Genomic DNA, 21,457 nt, shown 5'->3' on the forward strand with positions numbered 1-21,457 from the left:
AGTTGATGTAGAGCCACTCACTTAGTGACCCCCTGCTGCTAAGTCACATCCCTTGGTTGCTTTCTTCTTAGGATGTCTGACTTTTCTCATTTTCCTGATACTAAGTATCAACCATAGTGGATGAGAAACATACTATGTATCAACCATAGTAGATGAGAAAGATACTATGTATCAACCCTGGTAGCTGAGAAAGATACTAAGTATCAACCCTAGTAGATGAGAAAGATATTGAGTACCAACCCTAGTCAATGAGAAAGGAACACAGGAAACTTAGCTACTGTAGTACAGTAACCAAATTTTAATCTTGATAAAAATATTTGAAATTTGATAAATCTGGGAAGGCACATTGTGATAGCTGAGTGCTGGGTATCCAGCAGGCAATGCTTGCAGTTGTTCCTCACATGTGAGTTTAATCAGGAGCCTGGGTTAAGTCCAGGGGTTCTACCCCTGCAGAATAACTGCGTTGACTCTCAAGGGGGTGGAGAGACTTAGCAATAAGGCCCTCCATCATTATATTATAGATATCCCATATCCTGAAAGGACACACAACAGAGTGAGGAACATGGAAGCTGTACCCTGACAGCCCAGGTTCAAATCCTGGCTTCCCCTACTCACCAGCAGTGTGACTCTGGGCAAGTTACTTAACCTCTCTGTGCCTCAGTTTCTTCATTTGTTAAATGGGGCTGATGATACTAACAAAATCAAAGGTTTTTGTTAGAATTCAATGGGTTAATATATGAAGAGTGTGTGGTGCCTAGCCAGCACCATGTAAACATTTGGTAAATAAAAACAAATAAGTTAATGGTTCACCTCTCTGCCGTGAAAGAAAAATGAGCTGAGAACTGATTCCGCTGAATTGTGAGCATACTATAATGTTAGACTGGGAGATGCTTTTCTTCAATCACGAGAGGACTGGTCCTTTTGTTCTCAGCATGTCCATTTAGTGGGAAGTTAAATGCTGGGATCGGGGGTATGGCAGTCTGTTCGGGGGCACATGGGACTAAGAAGGTTCTGCTGGGGAACATTCTTGTGAAAAACTGCAAGGAAATGAAATCCCCCAAATGGCGAGAGAGAAAAGCCAGGTGGCAGCCCCCACAGCCCTGCAGGCACTGCCTATGAAATGGAGTCCCAGACCACAGAAGTGGCAGGTTATCTGTGCGTGTGCATGCTTTCTCCCCAAAATAATGGGAACAAGACGCAAGAAGTCTTCGTGTGGGGAGGTAGAGTGTAGATGTATGGATTGTGGTAGAGAGAGGAACATGCATTTTTCTGGTCCTGTACTTGCTGGGCATCTTGGCTCTCCCTGCCAGGGAAACACCAAACATCTCCTTCAATGTGCTTTTCAAAGCCACATGCTCCTGTGTGGGCGTCTAAGAGGACATGACGACAGGGGAAATGGTTCAGATGGATTTATACACACAGGAATAAATTAATCTGCATGACTTTTAGAGCATCAGAGCAGCCATTCAGATTAGCCCAGGGCGCAGCCTCAGAAGTTAGATCGTTAGGTTATAGCAAGAGGGTAAGTTATAACAACACTTAGTGTTTACTGGATATGTTCTATGGGCAAGACACTGGTCTAAGCTCTTCATGAATTAATGTATTTCATCCTCATGGCAGTGTGTTCCACATGAGGAAATCAAAGTGTAAAATATTTGTATTGCTGGTCTAGAATCTCACAGCCAGGAGCAGGTCAGATTTTGGCAACAGGCTTTGATCATTCCAGAGCTTGTGTTCTTTACAGGCAGTTTATACTGTTTGTTTATTTATTTTTGCATTTGTACTTGGGTGGGGCAAAGGCAATATATGTTTGTTTATTTTTAAAAATAAATAGTAAAGCCATAATTCCTATCAACTAGGCCCCTAGAATCATGCTACTTCTCCATGTCGTAACCAGTCAAATTAAAGAAGAGAAGTAATCACTTTGGGTATTCCAGCCACCATATTCATGGATGTTAGTTGGCTCTGTAAGAGGAAGCTTTGAGGAGCTCGAACAACAACAACAGAAGAATCATTTCTATGAGCTGTTCTAGTAAACTTAAGTCTAAGAAAACAGGGCATGGGAAAGTAAATGTTACTTGAGAAATCTACATATCTATGTTTTGTGTGGCCAATATGTGGATTGTCCCAAATAACTAGACGTTTTCTCCTTTCACCTGTGTATTTGCGTATGTGGGTAGACAGAGTTCATGATATTCAGAGCTGTGGGGAAGTATGGCTGCAGTTTCCACACTCCAAAATGATTCCTTTGAAATATTCAGAAACACCTGGCTTAAACCTAAAGTTTTAGGCACCTGTCTGTGAAATGGTTGTATGCAAAGATATAGAAATAGAATGCATTAATTTCCATATCCAGGTATAATTATTAGTATCATCCATCTACATATCCATAACTAAGAATTTATGAGGCTTTTAAAATTTCCCCAGCTATAAAAATAAAGTGGATGTATCTTGCGATTTTGAGAGTGCCTCGAAGCTGAAATGAAGACCTTGGCATGGATTAGCGTTGGGAATTTAGCAGGCCAGCCTCGTGTCTGCTTAACAGAGAAAGCCAGACTTATCAGTCACTTCTACATATAAGATTTTGTGCTAATGACACATTTCATAATATCCCCATAGTATAATTATTGATTTTCTGAAGCTTATGCAGAATTAACTACCCAGCCTCCAATTGTCTCTCAGAATGGGGCATGAAAAGTTCACATATTTTGTAAATTAAAATCAATATTTTCAATCTCTCCTAAAGGTAATTTTCCTAATTTAGTGGACTTTTCCCTAACATTTATTTTCTCTTTTAATTATAAAATGGCAAGTTATTGATTTCCGTATATAACCTTTGGACGCCCCGAGTGCATTTTTATTGCTAACGCAGGGTGGGGGTGGGGAGAGCCATTGCACCTCTTAATGAGGACCTTTAATTACTAGCTGAACAGTATTAATTTGCTTTGATAAATTATGACATTCTCCCTCCCTCACATACACACATGCTGAGAGAAGCACTTAGAAAGCTCTTATACAAGGTCTTCGTTTGGATGTTTTGTTGTTGTTTTTTTAATTCTTATCAAGTCATACTTGTAAGAATCCTTTTAAATGCTTATCCAGTACAGGTCTCCAGAGCAGATATACATAAATCAGCATATCCCATGAACATATATAAATTTTCTGCAAAGAGAGACAAGCGTTTTTCTATAAAGCTAAACAGCATTGATTATTTTTCCTAAGCCTAATCATCTTCATACTCCTTGAGGCTTATTCTTAAGACAAATGATTGATAAGTCAATAAAAAAAAAAGGCCAGGTAGGTTTTGAAGGCAGGGGCCAGTGTCTATACTCATTTCCTTTTAGGCTTTAAATAAAATTGAAGGCACTAAATAGAAGTAGAATATCTATGAATATCCGGGACCAGGAGCATGCCTTGAGTCATTTAGTGTAATTAAAAATAGCATTTCCAGGAATCTGGAGGAAGAGGCTTCAAAGGGGATTCTTAGATTTCTCCTGTCATTGGCACAAATTCCCTTGTTCTCTAATGAAAAAAAACTATACATATATATATTTTTTTTTAAAAGAAAAAAAACTAGTGTCGCTTAGAGATAATCACAATGTCTAGCCAATGAAACTGTTGATTTAAAGGACCTTTAGTCTTCATAAATAAGTGAAGCAAAATAAAAATAAATAACAGAAGGTTATACAAAGTTGTCGGCATGGTACTGACACGTGGCAGATTTATCTGTTTCCCAATTGCAAGTAAGATACACACTGCAAAGCTCACCCACGTTGTATATCATATCTGCCAACTCATTTCTGTGATTAAATATTCCATCAGTGGGGTTATATGGCAGCAAAGCTTAACAAGATTCATAAGATGCACCACTTGAACACCCATAACTCACTTCCATGGATGGAGAGCACCCCGCCTGCAAAGGAAAATTGGAATTGAGTTAAATTACTCCACGAGACACAATCAATAGGGAAGGGAGAAGATGTAATGAAATGCAGATATAAGATACAGTTAGGTCGGATATGACAAGAAACATACAATTAAAGTCACAAGTAGAGAGATAACAGAGTATGTCAACTTGAAAACCTTGAAGAAGATGGTGACCCACATTCCTAGTGACACTACTGTCATTAGCAGTTTTTTGGAAGGGAGAAGGAGGTTGTAAATGGATACTCCTCCAGAAAATAAAAATTTCCGGTTTTCAGAGAAGAAAAAAAGGCTGTTTTAAAAGCAGGGCATGTTGGAATACGAAGTCACATTTGAAAGGTGGTGGTCAGATCTTTAAACAAGCTGACCTGGGGGTTGCTAGGAGGATCAGATAAGATGATGAGCATAAGAGAACTTCACAGCCGGTATAAGAGATTAGTGTGATCGCCCAAGTCACCTCAAATGATTGTGTCCATGTTGCTAAGGACCTGGATATGGACCGCATGACTTGTTATCAGGCTAGGTGAGGGGACAGTGTGTTGGGATGGCAGAGTAAAGTTGAGCAATGAAGAGGGTGGATGTAACAGTTTGCAATTGCTTCTCTCAAAAGGGCAGGTATATTTATTTGATCTTGGATTATCCATACAAAGATATTGGTTTTCTCTGGGCTTTGGCCATGGTGAACCATGATTCATCTCAGAATGCGGTCAAAGGAAGGTAGATGAAGGCCTTTCCTCCCCCTCCCCGTTACCCTTTCCACCTCCACCTCCCTGAATCCACTTACAGTGACAAGAAATGACCTTCAGTCTTGCTTCTGGATGAACCTCTTTTCAACTCCCTTCCCACAGTTTGTATACAATTGCATCTGAAAAAAAAAATAACATTGCCTAGAACCTGTGATAAACTCTGGTTCCTGACACACATTTTTAAATTTTATTTGAATTGGGATTGGACTCAGGGTGATTTTGTTAAACCCCTAGGTCTAGAGCATGCTATGCTCTGTTTGGAATGAGTGCCTTAGCCGTCTGAAAAAGTATGCGGGGGGGGGGGGGGGTTGAAAGGTACCTGCTACCACCCAAACCCCTCAAAGCAGCACATACTGAGCTACCCCTCCCACCTTCCATGGCTGGCTCTGAGATTTTCCCATGAGGACCAGCCTAGACTGGACTCCTAGCGTTGGCCGGAAGGAGCAGATCCTCCGGAACAATGACCTTTGGCTCTGGGATGTTTTGTATGGTTTACACATCTGCCAGATTCAAATACAGTGCACTTCAGTGAACTGGAACAGTAGAGTCCAGATTTAAGTCCCCAAGCAAAGGATTTTCAGCCCGGGAAATGTTCCACTTCAAAGAGTTTATCTCGTGCATCTGTTTACCTTTGCCTCCCCTCTTGGTTGCAGTTCATGCTGCCGTTCCCCTCTCCTCCCCCATCGGCCCTATCAGATTTTATTCCAGTTCCACCCACATTTGGCCTTAATTTTTATCTGCGTCCTTCTGTGTCCCAGAGAGGGAAGGCAGCTCGTCTTTGATGGAGCCTGTGGGGTTTTTTGATCTTCAAATAAGATCAGTACTTGCTTATGTGCTAAAAACTGCATTTTTTGAAATGAATTTGTTTCCGTTCTGTTACATGGGAAGGCTGTTGAGGGGCGCTCCCCAAAAAGCAGGGGGTAGCTGGGCAGTCCTTGTGCAAGAAGCCCCAACTTTCTAGGCTGTGTGTGGGAGGAGGATGAGGTTTCTATATCTGGCTCTGGATAGATTTGGTAGGGAAAGTTTTAAGCTGCCTGTTATCAACATATTGAGAAACTCAAAACATCTCAACAGCGGTTAGCCAACTTGGGGCACTTACTGTGTACCAGGCATTGTGCTAAACTCTGTGTGTCTCCCCAGATCCTCATGAAAAGGCTACCCCATCATCTTCATTGTCAAATTGTGAAACCAGGGCTTCATGGACAGTTTATCTTCTTTCCTGAATCACAGAAATAGTGTGTAAAAATCTGGTTGCCACACAAAGGCCTTTCTTCCTAACTTTAAAGTCCGTGGTTGTCACCACCTTGCCATGAAGCTTCCTCAGTAGGAGTCGTCTAGGGCATGGCCTCGGTGTCCTCTGTTCGTTAGGTCATAGTATCCTGGTATATGACAATAACTAACAAAGACACGTTTGCATTTAGTATTACCTTATTACCTGTTGCATGCCAAACTCCACATTCAGACTTTGACTCGTGTGTACATAGATTAAAAGTTTGCAGGGTAAGTGCCATTACCTTCGTCTTGCAGGTAAATCAGAAACCCAGGGAAGTGAAGTTGCCTGAGGTTTGCTGACTTTGAAATTTAAAGAGTAGGCTCAAATGCATACCTTTGTGGTCCTAAAGCCCATTCCTTTCTTCGTACAAGTTACTTCCCACAAAGGCTTTACTTAATTCAATGTCTTGCATTAATGATTCTTAGCTTGGAGGGACTTTTTCCCCCAGGGACATTCAGCAGTTTCTGGAAAGATTTTTCACTGCAGCCAGGGATGCTGCAGAACGTCCCACAGTGTGCAGGACAGTCCCCCACCACGAGTGATTACCTGTACCGAAATGTCCTAATGGAAGCATCTGAAAGATACCACCTATGCACCAGATATCTTAACAACTCTCTCGCTCTACCAGTCGCTTCTGCTAGTGACGTATGAGCGGCAGCAGTTCTCAATGGCAGCCAAAGAATTTAAAGAGAGTGACATTCCCTCTTCTGGGCGTTACATTGTGATTTTTTGACTCCAGAAGGGAAAATCACAAACAGCTGTGCGGGGTGTCCCCCCAGACCATCCTCGGGCCCCGTGATTGACTAGAGGGACTCAGCAGACTCACAAAAGCTGTGATACTCACAGTTAGGGTGCATCACAGCAAAAGATACAGATGAAAAGTCAGGAAAGGGAAAAACACGTGAGGCGACATCTAGGAGAAGCCTAGCAAAAGCTTCCTCTCCCAGTGGAGTTACAGACATGTGCTTAATTTTCCCCAAAACGGCATGTGACAACACACAAAGCGTTATCAACCAACAAAGCCCCCCCCAACCCTCCCGAGCCTTGGTTTCCAGTGTTTTTATTGGGGTCCATCACATAGGCAAGCTGTGCCTGCGTGACTCGCCTCAACTCTCAAACCTTAGCCCCCTGGAAAAACAGGCATTTACCGTAAATCACCTTGTTATCATAGACCATCTGATCAGACGGGTAAGGTTCGGTCCGAGGCCTCAGGCATACAAAACCAGTCTTATCGGGCAGAGAATAGTCTAAGGGCACAGAACTCCCTCTCCCAGGAGTTGGCCAAAGGCCAGTACTAAAGATAAGCCTTTTTGAAAATGTGCAGAGTTTGAGGCACCCCAGGCTTGCTGATTTAACCCTTTCCTGCACAACTGTAAAAATAAAAATTAAAAAAAAAAAAATGAAGATTGGAAGTTCAGAATACATAGCAACAGGGGTAGTGATGGTAGTGGCGAGGATGGTAAGGATATAAGATAAGGGATACCGTTGTGTTGATTGATTCTGGGGAAAAAAAGACCAAGGCAAATTTAGTTATGAAAGAGAAAGCAGTGCTTGGCTTGCTAGCTTTATAGCAGGAGTCAGCAAACTTCTTCAGTGTAGGGCCAGGTAATAAATGCTTTCAACTTTGAAATCCGTATGGTCTCTGTTGGAACTACTCAGTTCTGCCGCTGCAGTGCAAAAGTTGCCAGGGACGATATGCAAATGAACGGGCATAGCTCTGTTCTCAAAACGGTAAGGACGTGGACGTTTAAATTGCAATTAATTTTCAAGTATCACAAAATAATTGTTATCTTCCCCCACCAACCATGTAAAGCTGTGAAAGTTATTCTTAGTTTATAGGCTGTACAAAAACATCGGCCCTGCTTTGGACTCCCTAAGCCAGGCTCAGCAGATTTTTAATAAACACAAAGCAGCCAGTTTAAAGCCCTGAGGATTTTTGTTTTGCTTTGCTTTGATTTTTGAAAATGCACGGTTGTAGGTTGTAGCAGGTACATGCTGCCTGAACCTGTCACCTTAGCTGGGTGTCACCAGGTCATAGGAGGTTCATCAGGCAAGGGCCAAAGAGAGAGACCGTGTGTAAACTAACGCTTGCTTCCGACTGAGTCATCCTCTGACGTAGAGTTGTGGTGTCGAAGGCCAGACACTGTGCCGGGTGCTGAGTGAGAGAGCAGACGCACGCTCAGGCCTTCCCTCCAGAAGTCAGCAGGGTAGCAGAGGATGCAAAGCAAACTGGGTGTGTAATAAGTGGCGATTCCTGCAGGAGCACAAAACAATCACAGCCCTCTCTGCCTTTAAGAGTCAAGGGGTGGCATAAGTCAGATCTTGACGGATAAGTAAGAATTCACCAGGCAAGAAAGTGGGGGAAGATCATTGTAGGTGCTGAGTGAGTAGGAGGAGGTTGTTAGAATCCCAAGATGTTTCTCAACCTTTATCTTTAGAATCCACTGGAGAATGTTACCCAAAAAAACTGCAGGTGCTTGATCTTCACCTGGCACCTACTGGTGGGAACTTCTGACCCAAGTTAAGGTTTTTGTTTCCTGCCCCCACCCCTAAGGCTGAGAAATATTGATCTGTGGATATCATAGGATACCTTTTAGAGATAGGTTGCAAATGACCTGAACATTTTATGTAAAGGAATCTGGATTCTGGAATTTGTCTTTGATTGAAAGCTGTGTTAAAAATAACAATAACAAAAAAGAAGCAAAGATGCCTGGTGGTGAGTTAGCACCTGTATCTACATTCACAACTACTAGCACCATAAGGTCTTTTGCTATATATGTGCGTTAAGCCCCAGTGGCTAGAAGAATTAGGAGCATAGGTACCATCATCTGCTCAACAACGCTTAAGATTGGGTTCCTGTTTACTAAAACAGTGCCCAGCACGAAGATGATTATGAAACTTGTCTTCTGGTTTTGTCTCAGTCTTTTCCTGGAAAAGTAAATTACCAGAAATTCAGGTGATTTGATTTCATTTAATGTTTTCTAACGTGTGTTACCATGCCATTCTAAACCATTTAGTTAAAGATTTTGGCTTCCTTCTTTTAATGCCCTTTTCAAAACTTACAGTTGACTGTTGTTCCCGAAGTTGGTCCGTAAATAGAGACAGATTGGCCAAATAGCATTTAATACCCTTTCTGCTAATTATTTGTAGATACTCATTCTCTGAATATAAAACAAAGCCGCCCTGTCATCTTTTGAAAATGTGGTGTTGAAGAACCAACTCCGCAAATGGCAAAATCCTACTTAGGGTAACTACGCCGATGACAGTTAATGCATTTCTAGAACTTCTATGGAACAGTTACAACCCATTACAGTCGAAATATTGGTTTATGAAAAATTAATAAAGCCCGTGGAAAATGGAATTCAGCATCTGCATTAGCTATTTACACCAAAAGAACCCGCCAGAATTAATTATGCCGTATGCTACATTCTAATGAGTTTTTCATTAAACTGTATACCATTATGGAAACTAAACAAGGATTATTCAAAGAATAATGCCAAGGGCTGTTATTTTGTTGAGAGATTAAATTAGTTAATGGGTGATACATTTAAATCTGACGCAAAGGTTAATCGATGCACACTCATCATGGTATTAAACCCAGTATCGTTGGAAAACACGAACACCCCAATATTGCTGATATTTCCTATGAAGAAAAAAAAGCAAGCCTATTTGCATGTTTCTAGCGTTTGTTTGATGCACACGTGGTATTGTAAAGATTGAAACCCTCTGTATTAGTTCTCTGGCGTTCTGGGAAATAACTTTTGCCAGCTGAAATATTCTATTTGCTTTTAGGCCATAGCACGGGGGAGGTGGAGAGGGAGTGGGAGTGCATGCGTTGTGGGAGGCATATTTAAACAGCTTTATCCGATTACTCTTGGAGAGATTCAAAGGTGAAGTATGTTTCCTACTCTCACTGAAACAGAGTGGTCAAGATCTTAAACCTCATCTGGGAGGGCTTAGTGTAAGGCGGTTCAAGATGCGTCACTTCCTCCCTTCCACGAATATGCCCAGTCCCTCCTAACATAGAGTTCTTTAATCGTAGGTACAATCTAAAAGAGGTGACGGTAACCACAGGGGGAAGCCTCTCTGGGTGGCTTTTAAGGCTCTTACAGCATCTCAGAGGCTCTTGTTCTAGAGAGGATGAGAAAGAGAGTGAAGGAACCCTTCTGGGTTCTTTGCAGAGACTTGTAAACGCCACCGATTTCAGCTTAAGCGCAAGTTCTAATTATTTTTTCCCCTCAGCAGAGATTGCAAACTGAAATGTCTTCAGGAGCAGGCTGTGAGATGAATAAGTGAAAGTGGCAGGTTGGAAGGGATGTGTCTCAAATACAGCAAGTAACGACTTCTTGCCGTCGTCCAGAGTGGCTCTGCCAGGCAGGAACGCTGGTCAGTCCCGTGGGGCTCAATCCTGGGAAGATAGACTTGTCTGAGCACATTAAACCTCCCACATTTAAGGGATTTGTAATTAATCCCCGATCTTAAAATATTTGCGGGTAATTCTGTTGCGTTTAGCATTATGTTAGCAGCCAAAAAAATAGTGTGATAGCTATCAATTTGTTACCCCTTTCTTAAAAAAAACAAGGGGACAAAAGAAGTCCTAAAAGTGTCATGGTTTGAGACATGCAATAATAATTATGAATATTTCCATTGCTGCCATGATGACTGAGATCACGTATTGATTATCTACTATTTGCCAAACCCTTTCAGGTAGTAGTACTAATCCTCACTACGATACCCAATAAAGTAGGTATTTTTGTTCCTATTTTAAGATGTAAGGCATGAGGCTCAGAGATGTTCAATGTCTTCAGGTTGTATATGGTGATAAAAAAAAAAAAAGAAAGAAAAGATGTTTAATGATTTGCCCAAGGTCAACTAACTTACATTCAGCAAGGCCAGAAAACAAAACTAAGTTTAAAAGTTTCCAAAGCTTTTGCTTTTTCAGCTACACTATAGAATCTCAAGAGTTCACTATTTGTCCTCTCTGTGTTTCTTACTTCCTGTATGTTTTATTTCAATCTTGCAAGTAGGAGATATATATATGTGTGTGTGTATATTTTTTAATCTATAGAAGGTATATTCTGCCAAGAGGCTTCCTTGGTTGGATTTAAAACCTTTTTGCAGATTCTTAAACACAATCAGGAGGCTCTCGCTAAAATCTTTAGCTTGGAAGAGTCAGGTGCTCCCGCCAGAAAAGGCAGCTTCAGAATTCTTAGATGTGTCTTAGCTGAAATGGGAATAGTGGATGTTGACCGTTCCCCATGCTGGAGAGTGTGTCTAACCAACTGGGGGACAAGTGTCACCATTGATGAGCAGATGTAGCTTCTAGAGTCTGAGCTTTGGAGTCAGACAAAGCTGGCTCAGATTTCAGTGTTTTCTCATACATTTTTTTTCCTCTCTGAGCTTTAGTTTCCTTTTGGGTTTGATAAGGAAAAAAAAAAATTTATGTTGCATGGACAGCGTGTCTGGTACAGTGCCTGAAACCCAGTGCCACCTTCATGGGCACTCTCATTAATGTTGCTGTCTGTCCTTGAGGGCAGCTTAAGTAGACCCTAGCCTTTCATGGTTGTCAGCAGCACCTGTGTGCCTAGAAGCTTACTAGAAATGCAAAATGTTAGCCCAACCCTAGACCTACTAGATAAGAATCTGCATTTAAGAGTCTGCAGGTGACCCAGAGCATGGAGTTTAAGAAACAGGGCCCCAGTATGGATGGCCCTTATCTATATGTTGACACTCATGACCTTGAAAGACAAACACATTAGGAGATAAAACTTATTTCCATTGTCTTTTTTGTGGCTGAATTGCTAGACCTCTACAAATACTCTATTGGAACAATTTTTCTAATCGTTTTATTGTTTTGAACAACAATGAATTCAAAAGAAATTCTGAGCAAATATTTTTTAGAGATATACCTTCAAAAATCTTTGGTTGTTTTTAGCAAAACGGAAATGAAATTAATTTGGGGGTAAAAAATTTATAAGATGATACCCTCTAAAATATTTAGTGCCAGCTCCCTGGAGAAGGGCTAATGGCACACTAAAAGACAATTCCTGTTAGTATTGTTCCAAACAGTGAGGGACATTAGAACATTGGTCAGCACACTTTGTCTGTAAAGAGCCAGATAGCAAATATTTTATCCTTTGAAGGCCATAAGGTCTCTGTTGCAAGTCTTCAAAGTCGCTGTAGCAGAAAAGGAGCCATACACAATGCATACATGAATGTGTTCCAATAAAACTTTATTTATACATACTGAAAGTTGAGTTTCATATAATTTTCACTGGTCACCAAATGTTATTCTGTCGATTTTTTCCCAACCATTTAAAAATGTAAAAACCATTCTTCATCACAGGCCACACAGAAATAGGTGGTGAGCAGGATTTGGCCAAAGGGCTGTGGTTTGCCAACACCTGATATAGAAGATTATTTTTTAATCCCAAAAAAAATTTGGGAGGAAGAATGCATTGTCTTCCTTAAGTTGAAATAAATTTTGTTTTATTATGAAAAAAAAAGATCATTTTTTAAAAAGTGGGTCTAGGAATCTAGTTGGTATGATTTGCACTCAGTACCACAAGATCTATGTGACCTTGGGCAGGATCCTAAAGTTCTCTGTCTCAATACCCTCCTCTATTACATGGCTGTAATAATGGCATGTCTTTCAGGGCTGTTAGGAGTAGGTGACAATCCAAGTTAAGGTTGCAAGGATTGCCTAGCAATTCTCAGGTCTTCAGTAAAACAATTTTTGGAATTGTTATATTTATTATCCTCTTGAGTTAATTAAATGTTTTCTGTCAAAACTACTATTACCCTAAATTTTGGAGGCAGGAGAATAAATGAAAAGTTCAAGTGAGTCATTAAAATTTTTACATAATAAATAATCAGGGAAAAAGTAGTACAGGAATTCTTTGCACTATTCTTGCAACTTTCTGGTAAAGTCTGAAGTCATGTCAAAATGAAAAGTGAAAAGAGAACAAACAATAAATGATATATTTCTTGTGGAATATCATGCAAACCAAAACTTACAAAAATAAACTGGAGTGAGGGATTACTTGCACAATAGACTGATTTGCTTCACGGCTCCTTTAAATATGGAAATCCCCAGGTACAATTAAAACATGATTTGATTTATAGGAATTAAACATACATGCAACATTTTTTTTTTTTTTTTTGCAACATCTGTGCCTAAATGAAAATATCCCTGTCCTTAAAACTCTACCATAACATTTCGGAATTTCGGAGAAGCTCGTCTTTCTGGCTGGCATAAAAGCATTAGGGATTAACTGCGAAAATATTCTTACATGGATTAGCTCAGTGCTAGTCTGATGTTCAAAAATGCGTAACTGTGAAAGAATTCTCAGCCCATTGGGGCTCTGGATACATTCTGGATGGATTTGTCAATTGGAAGCAGTAGCCTCCACCGGCAGGGGCCTCATGGCAACCTCCCAGGCTTCTGAGTCCAACAAAGTTTGAGGTTTGTGGGACAGTTCATAGGGGACCCTCACGCCTGATGCCTCTACAATCCTCAAGGTGGGGTTTGTTGCAAGACAGGTGTGTTAGATTGCTAGGGCTGCCTTAACAAAGTACTGCAGATGAGGTGTCTTAAACAATAGAAATCTATTTCTTACCATTCTGGAGTCTGAAGTCCTAGATCAGGGTGTCAGCAGGGGTGGTTTCTTCTGAGTCCTCTCTCCTTGGCTTGGCCATCTTTTCTCTGTGTCTTGATATTATCTCACATCTGAGACTGTCTGTGTCCTAATCCCCTCTTCTTATGAGGACACCAGTCATACTGGGTTAGGACCCACCCATAGGACCTCATTTAAATACCCTCTCTTTTGGAGGGGAAGGGCATAACTCTAACCCTTCTTAGGGAGAGGCAAAGATATACAATGTAACCAAAATGTCCAAAAAAAACTTTATCGGGTGGTGGGCAGGCGGGAGGGGGGAGGAGGAAAGGGGTGTGTGCTTCCATAACGTGTGTGGTGCACACCACCGGGGGATTGGACGCATCGGGGGGAGGGATGGGGGACAGGGGCAATATTTGTAACCCTAACAATATCTGTACCTCCATAATATGATGAAATAAATAAATAAATACCCTCTCTCCAAATAAAGTCACATTGTGAGGTACTGGGGGCGTTAGGACTTACATGGATTTTCAATTCAGCCCAGAACAGTAGGGCAGGAATGAGTGTCATCTTCTGGTGGGGGGACCAAGAGTGACCTCTCTAGGATTATGCAATTGGTGATGTTGTGTTCCGTCTTTACCGGCGTGCCTCGTGAGAATTCAAGAGAGGAGCTCGGGCTGGAAGTGAGTTACTATTTTTTGTTCAAAATTCTGCAAAGCAAAGACAAAATCCATCAGTGAACAAAATGGTAAAGACAATAAATAAATAGATTCTACCTTTTTGTCTGCAGAATTGCTTTTCTCCTAAATATGCGGAGAAAGGGCACACCCATTGAACAACAGGATGTTCCCGTTGCTGATTAGAAATGTAAATTTCTGAATAGCAGAATCAGATTTTTTTAGGGGTGGAGCCTGGAAGGTTCACCATTGCACCTTCTCTCAAGGTGGTCCTTAAACTCCTCATAATGGTTTGAAGACTCCTGATTTAAGGAAGGGCAGAAATTCATAGCCTTGAGATTTGGGAAACTAACTCTTCAGCATTTCTCAAAGCTTGGGTGGGTCCTTCATAATGTTGGAACCTGTCCACTCCAGACCTACTGAATCAGAGACACCAAGGGTGGTGGGGTCCAGCAGTCTGCATTGAACAAGGTCTCCAGGAAATGCTGCAGATGCAGGTGATTTGGGGAAACAACAGAGGATTGAGAGCCCTGGGCCAGTGCCGGCCCCTTTCTCAAAGCACTGCTACAATCACATAGTGTGTGGGTTTCTATTTCAGCAAAGTGTCCGTTCCTTACCAATTCATAGTTCTTTCAGTCATGACCATCTTCTTACTTTTATTCTATCTTTTAAAAAAAAAGATTTAAAAATTTTTCTCCAGTAATGGAAGAAGTCATTGATAAAGTGAGTAATGGTTTAGGAACCCAAGTAGCTTTTTTTCCCTCTGCATTTGTCTCTGATTGCTAATAAGACTTCTAGTAAAGGCCGTGGTTGTTCTGTTCCTCCTTTTTTTTTCCACCTGTGAAGGAGGACTAGTACTGTCAGACGTCCCTTATTAAGAAGCAACAGATGCTATGTAAACATTCTTTAGCAAATATTACATAAAACTTTCTTTTTCTTTTCTGTATGAAGTCAAAATGTTATTTCTAGCATTCATTACTATTATGACTGATCTTTTTTAAGTTAGGACAGCAATCTATAGCAGAAGTATGGAGTTATTTTTTTTTTTTTTTGCCAAAGCCATAAAAGTTATAGCTAATAAAAATTACTCTAAAATAACAACTGATTTATTTATCTCAGTGAGCCATGTAACTAATCGTGGAGAGTAGATATTCAGAATCATTCCTTTATTTCTTTTCTTGGATATATTTGTTCCTGAACATATTAATACTAAAAAAGACAGCATCTTATCCTTTTGAAAAGCACAGGGAGCTCAGCAAATGTGCCCTAGGGCCTAGCACAGTGCCTGACCGTGGTAGATGGCAGTAAATACCTGGTGAATGAGTGATGGTATCAGAGCCCCACCTTTTCCTAGTTGAGAGGTAGAGAGAAGGACTGAGCTCTGCAAATGTCTCTTGCTCTCACTCAGCCACTCTTGCTCTCTCTTGAGTGAGAGCAAGAGACTCAGCAACGTCTTCCTCTCAGCCCCTCTTCTCGGCGTCAGCTGCTTTCCCAGGTGGAGTAGCAACAGCAAAGCCAGACCCCCGCAGAGAGCTCCGTTCTCACGTGACTCGGGGCCAGCACACGGTAGAGGTGCGTGGGGCTACAAACAGCACATGCCACACACAGAACCTTCTCACATAGGTGCCCTAGGATCTCCATTGCATCTTAGATGCTTTGTCAAGTTTTGTTGTTGCCCTTTGTGGTGGTGTTAGTTTGCGTTTGCATAGAGATCAGAGCATCCTTCTCCAGATTTCCTAGCCCATTATAATCTTGGGACTAGTGAAGCAAATCGGCCACTCCCAGTTGCCAGGCAGTTGAAATGTTCCTTTGACTTTTTTTTTTTTTTTTTTTTTTTGAATCCAGAAATTATGTAAGAAAGAGGTTAGTTCTTCACAGTGTGCCAGCGTGCAGCCATGGCCATCTGATACTAAAACAGAAGAGGCGGACATTGCCAAATAGTCTTTTCTTCTTCTTTCCCGTCCTCTGTTCTAATTTTCTTTCTTGAAAGGGTGACTCGGCTGCCTGTGAGAAGCCCTTTCATTTCTCTCCTGTTGCTTCCTGCCTCTTGGCCTAGGTTCCTGGAACAATGGGGCTAGGAGGATGGGGAAGACATGATTCCTCACCTCTTGGAATCAGTAGCTTCCATGGGGGAAGACCATGATTAAATAGATTATTACAACATAATCTAGAAAGGCAGAGAAAGGAAGCTGACTGTTTGCGTGGAAACACGTAGACCCAGGTTCTGGGAGGAGGAAAAGTCAGAGCTGAGTCTGGGAGGGGAGTTGCCTCGGGTGAGGGGAAAGGGCTTCCCGGGAGAAGAAACAGCCAGCACAAAAGCACGGAGGTGTGAACCTGCACCGTTGTTCGTTTGAGTCCAGTTTCCTCGGGGTTGGCAGTAGAGTGGAACCGTTAGACACTTCCTCCTTCCCATCTGTGATGAGGGATATCCCTTCTAGCTTCTCCCTGTGCTGCCTTCGGGGGCCAGAAATGATTCTCTACACTGCAGGGAGTCACAAAGGGTTTTGCTGCCCCATCTAAGACCCTGACCCAGGCTTCCTCTTTGCCAGCTAGAGGATTCCTGATCCTGCTTGAGAGTGGCTGTGTGGACGCCTGGCCAGAATGTGGGCTGTGGGTGATCGTTGTGCCATAAGGGAGCGAGTCTAACAGGCTCTGGAAGAGGCTCTGATTGTTTCGAGATCGAAGGTCTGCTGCATGGAGCCCGGTCTCTGCCCGTTGCAGATAGAGTCATCAGCCGTCCAGGAAATGGATCGCTAGGCTGCCCAGGTTTCATGTTAAAGTGGATGAGTCAACCTTAAAAGAACCAGGAAAAAAAAAGACAACACAGTGACACTCTTAGAGGCAGCTCGTAAAAATATCTGAACTGTTGGCATGCGCCTTTTCAGGTGGAAACAGCAGGCAGAAGAAGGCACCCTCAGGAAGGGTTGGTTGAAAATCAAACACTATTTTTAGTAAAGAAAATAGAAAGGGAGAGTTCTTTAAAGATGTATCATAATTCAATAGTATTCATTAATCCCTTCCAGGAGCAGGGATTTTGCCAGGTGCTGAGGATAAAAAGATGAGTATGATTTGGCTCTGCCCCAGGAGGCTTGTGTGGCTAAGAAGACCAGTATGTAAATAGGAAATTGTAATACAGCACTACAAAGAATCTACCAGGGAGATTTAAAAAAAAAAAAAAGTATGATAAAAGCATACGAGAGAGTAATTAATTCAATCCTGGGGACTTGGGGGAGAGGAGGTCACTTTCAAACTATATAGAAGGGAGACAGGGGAAGCCACTTTTTCTTTTTTAAGTTGAACCATGTAAAATTGCCAGTATTCAACCCTGTTTGACTTAAAAATGTCCATTTCACACGGTTTCACCTAACACTAAGAACAGGAATGGAAGGGAGGTTCCATCCCCTTCGCCTACTCTAATCAGATGATAGTCATTGCTTAGTAGCTGTGTTGAGAATGATTCTAAGGATTCTCGGCCAATAAGAAAGGATCATGTTGAGATTGATTAACGATGTCTACCCTGGCTAAGGGATGGGTAGAGACGGGTATCAACTGAACCTCTAGTTGCCATCCTTAAATTTTAAGGAGTTTAATAAGCAAAGACACAGAAGTCTAAGAAGTGCAGGGTGTCACCATGGTTACAGATGATAGTTCATGGTAGTTTGAAGTGGGTGGTCTATGTGGGGACTGCTGGGGGAAGATAGAAGACCCAATTCAGGGGACTCGTTGAAAAGCTATATTGATGCTGTATTGGGAAGTGCTTTGACCTTGCAAGTACTCTTCAGACTGCTGTATTTGCCCTGTTATCTATTCGACTTCCATTTTAGAAGAAACACACATTATCCATCTATGCCCCTAAAAAGCGTAGAGTGCTCCCTGCTGATTCGCTTTTGTTGAATTGAAAGTCCTCTTAAGAAAAGGTTACAAAGTACTAAGGGAACCTACAATAAGTACTTTGGAAATTAAATTGGAGGATGTTTTTAGGGAAAATAAAAGCCAAATCCTGTAAAGGCATAGATTTTGTTTACAAAGGTCAAAATCATTGCATAAAGATTTTTTTTTCTTTTTTGTTTTGCTATAAGAAAGCATCCAAATGAGTTACTTCAGTTTCTTAGGATCTACAGCATAAGAAAAATTAGGGAAGCTTCATTATGCCCTGCCACGGTTTAGCTTTCTAGATGGAATCTGTGTTGTGTCCCAGTAGAATTCTATAAATTGCATTGAAGATATTGAAAATTGGCCCAAGGGTTTTAACCGTACAATACTGAAATGCCCTTCTGGATGTGTTTTTGCTACAGTTAGATATTTTTTTCCTTTGAAACCTAAGTACCCCAAGAAACTTCAGATCTTATTTCAAACATGTTTTTTAACCAGGGGTGGGCAGGAGAGAACAGTTGGGGGGCTTTCTCAAAATCCACCTGCTGGGGTCCCACCTAGAAGATGCTGACTTGGTAGTTCTCTGCATATCCTATAGGAATATTAATTTCTCTCTAAGGTTTCTAGCAATGAGCAAAATCATACATACGGCCTGTGCAGAGTCACACAAGTACCTGCTGATGAAGAGCACTCATCATGGGGAGATACTGAGTACCTTTTGTGGGGGTAGCTTGCTTCCCATTGGTTGACTTTAGATCCCAGCCTCTGTCAACTGGCTTTGGTTTGTGGGCTATTAATCTCCATTACTGTTGCCAGTTACCTGCTAAAACTGGAAATACCTACTGAGGAGAAATTAGACCATTTGAAGGCTCATCTTCTGTGTTGTGATAAACTGTTTTTAAGTGAAGAAGAAAAAGAGCTCTCAGTTTAGCAAGGGTTGATCCTGACTGAGGCCTCTCTAGACTCTTCATGCGTTTACTACCAAGAGAAGGTCCGTTAATTTCACCCTTAGTCCAGGGACGTTTTTGGGGTCAGGGGTGGCTCTTCTCCAGCTATGAGCTTGGGATACTAGAGGAAATGTGAGAAGGACCAGGGAACGGTCCTTCAGGTAGAACATCTGTCCATGCATGACTTTTCCTTGTGGAAGATTAGAGTCCTCAGACCTGGTGATAGGGGACGGGTGAGATGGGACAGGTTAGAAGTTTCAATAGAATCTTTGTTTTACTTGGACGTAAAGTACTAATCTAGAAAAGCACAGGGGACAGAGAGTGGAAGAGGAATTTGGGGAAGGCGTCAAAGACCTCCCCAGGTGATCCATCCGTTTGGCTCGGTACCTGGTGGTGGAGTGCAGGTCAGGAGAGGACACCTGTAGAATTGTGTCACATTGTTGTAGTTCCTCTGTTTGCTGGAACCCCACTCATTCTGAAGTTTTAACCACATTTTAGTTGATCTTGGGGAGGATACACAAGGGTAGTAGAGCCATGCACTAGGGCAAGTCTCCACGGAGGCAGGAAAGTTTGCTGTTGCTGTTCTTGGTGGTGCACCTGCAAGGTAGGCTTCTCTCATGGGTGGTTGCTTCCCAGTGGTGGCGGCGACAGGGGCGTGACCTTTTCCCAGCCAGGGAAGTGACCAGACCCTGCAGGGAGGCATTTCCATCACTAATAATGGGCTTTAAAACTCCTCCAAAGTCTCTCTAGTCCTTTTCAAAGCCTTTGAGTTTGAGTTTTGCAACAGCAGGAGGGTAGAATTGATACCCTGGAGGTTCCTGACCCCAGTCGTCCCTGGAGTGGGTGGTGGTCCAGAGCATGTCGCGCAGACTGAGGAGGATCTCAGGACTCGACGGTTACTTGCCACTGCAAAGTCCCACGTTGCAAGGACGAGCCCAGTGCCCTCTGCTTTAGATCCGGAGGAGGCGGCTCATCGCTGCCAGGCAGCCATGGTCTGCGGGCTCGTTAAGCAACCTCTGCAGCTGGAAGGCGAGAGAGAGCTTTAGGGAGAAACGGGAAGTGCAGAGGCCAAAGGCTGTCTCACCCAGCTCGGGTCCGGGGTGGGTACCAGGGATGGATGGCAAAATTTGCCTTGATCTGCCTTCCTGCCTTCTGTTCTTCCTGTGAAGAACCAATTCGGAAAGACTAAAGTACAGGGAGGAAAAGTTGTCTCTAAACCTGTCAGTGCGTACGCTCTCCATCGAGTGGTTATTACGTGCCAGCCCCTGCCTTGGGGACATCTCCAGCCGTACGATTCACAGCCCTTTCTGGAGGTAGGTATGTTCACCCCTGTCTTCCAGATGAGAATGCTGAGGCACAGAGAGGTACAGCGGCTTCCCAAGATCACACAGCAGAGTGGTGTTTGAGTCAGGCGTACTGTCTAGCTCTCTCTGACGTCCCCCAGCTTCCCTTTTCAGCGTGCCCTGCTGCTTCCATTCCTGGTCTGAACCCGGGCCCTGGGGCAGCCAGCGTCCGCTACTCAGCCCCATGTGAAAAGTCATGACATGCGCTTGGTGGGCCGGGGTGGGGGGAGGTGGGCTTCCCCTGATTCCCTCGGCTAAGGCAGGGGGCTTCCTGGGGTGTCCCCGTCGTGTGCTCTGGGGTGTGGCTGCGTGTGCATTTCTCTGCCTTTCTCGTTTGCGTGATCGCTCAGGTGTAGTGTGCCTGTTCCCAAACCGGATACCGTCTCTCTCTCTCTTTCGTAGGCACGGTCCTGTTGTGCCAGGCAAACCAGGAGGGATCCTCCATGTACAGTGCCCCCAGTTCACTTGTATATACTTCCGCAAGTAAGCCCACTGTCGTGGCTCTCTTTTTGTTTTGTGACATAAACCCGAGTCCGGTCACCTTCCCTGCCATGTAAGTCCTCTCCCCCTCCCTCCGCCCCACCCTCGCCTGTGGCCCTCTGCGAGGTGCAGTCGACTCCCATAAGCATGTCTCTGTTTCCCTGTTGCCTCAGCATCCGAAACCCCCCACTCATGTCCATTCACGTCCAAATCCTCGCTCCCCGGCTGTCCTGGCCATTCCTCATTAGACCTGTCAGGACTGTGGGCATGGGGTTGACGGGAGGGCGGTGGGAGGGTGGGGAAGCCACTGCTATAGCCTTTTCTGGTAGCTTTGCAAATGAATATAAAAATAATTTAAATGATGCATGCAGGCCATGCAAAAGGCAACCCTAGCCTAGCCAAAGATGCTTCATGGGTAGTCTTGGGCACAGTTGTCTCACTATTGAAAATATAACTAGCCTGCAGCCAGGGACTTGTTTGCAAAGCTGTTCTCTCTTTTGCTGTTTGATTCCAATGAGGAGGAGGAGGAGAGAGAAGAATGGGGTTCTCCCCCATTTAACTAGGTGGGGGGAGGG

The 21,457-nt window shown here is 42.9% G+C and overlaps 1 protein-coding gene across 31 annotated transcripts in view; it reads left to right on the plus strand.

Annotated features, from left to right (window-relative positions):
* The window catches only part of RBFOX1 (RNA binding fox-1 homolog 1), a 1,966,619-nt gene that overhangs the window by 1,869,111 nt on the left and 76,051 nt on the right, over positions 1–21,457 (plus strand). For 22 of the 31 annotated variants that reach the window (XM_075995067.1, XM_075995066.1, XM_075995072.1 and 19 more), the window contains one exon: positions 20,805–20,885. The exons of the other annotated variants lie outside the window; for them this stretch is intronic. In XM_075995067.1, the coding sequence (XP_075851182.1) occupies positions 20,805–20,885 (81 nt within the window). The remainder of the gene's footprint in view (positions 1–20,804; positions 20,886–21,457) is intronic. 31 annotated transcript variants of the gene reach the window in all.

This window comes from Microcebus murinus, chromosome 19 (assembly GCF_040939455.1).
Source record: "Microcebus murinus isolate Inina chromosome 19, M.murinus_Inina_mat1.0, whole genome shotgun sequence".
NCBI classification, from domain to species: Eukaryota; Metazoa; Chordata; class Mammalia; order Primates; family Cheirogaleidae; genus Microcebus; species Microcebus murinus.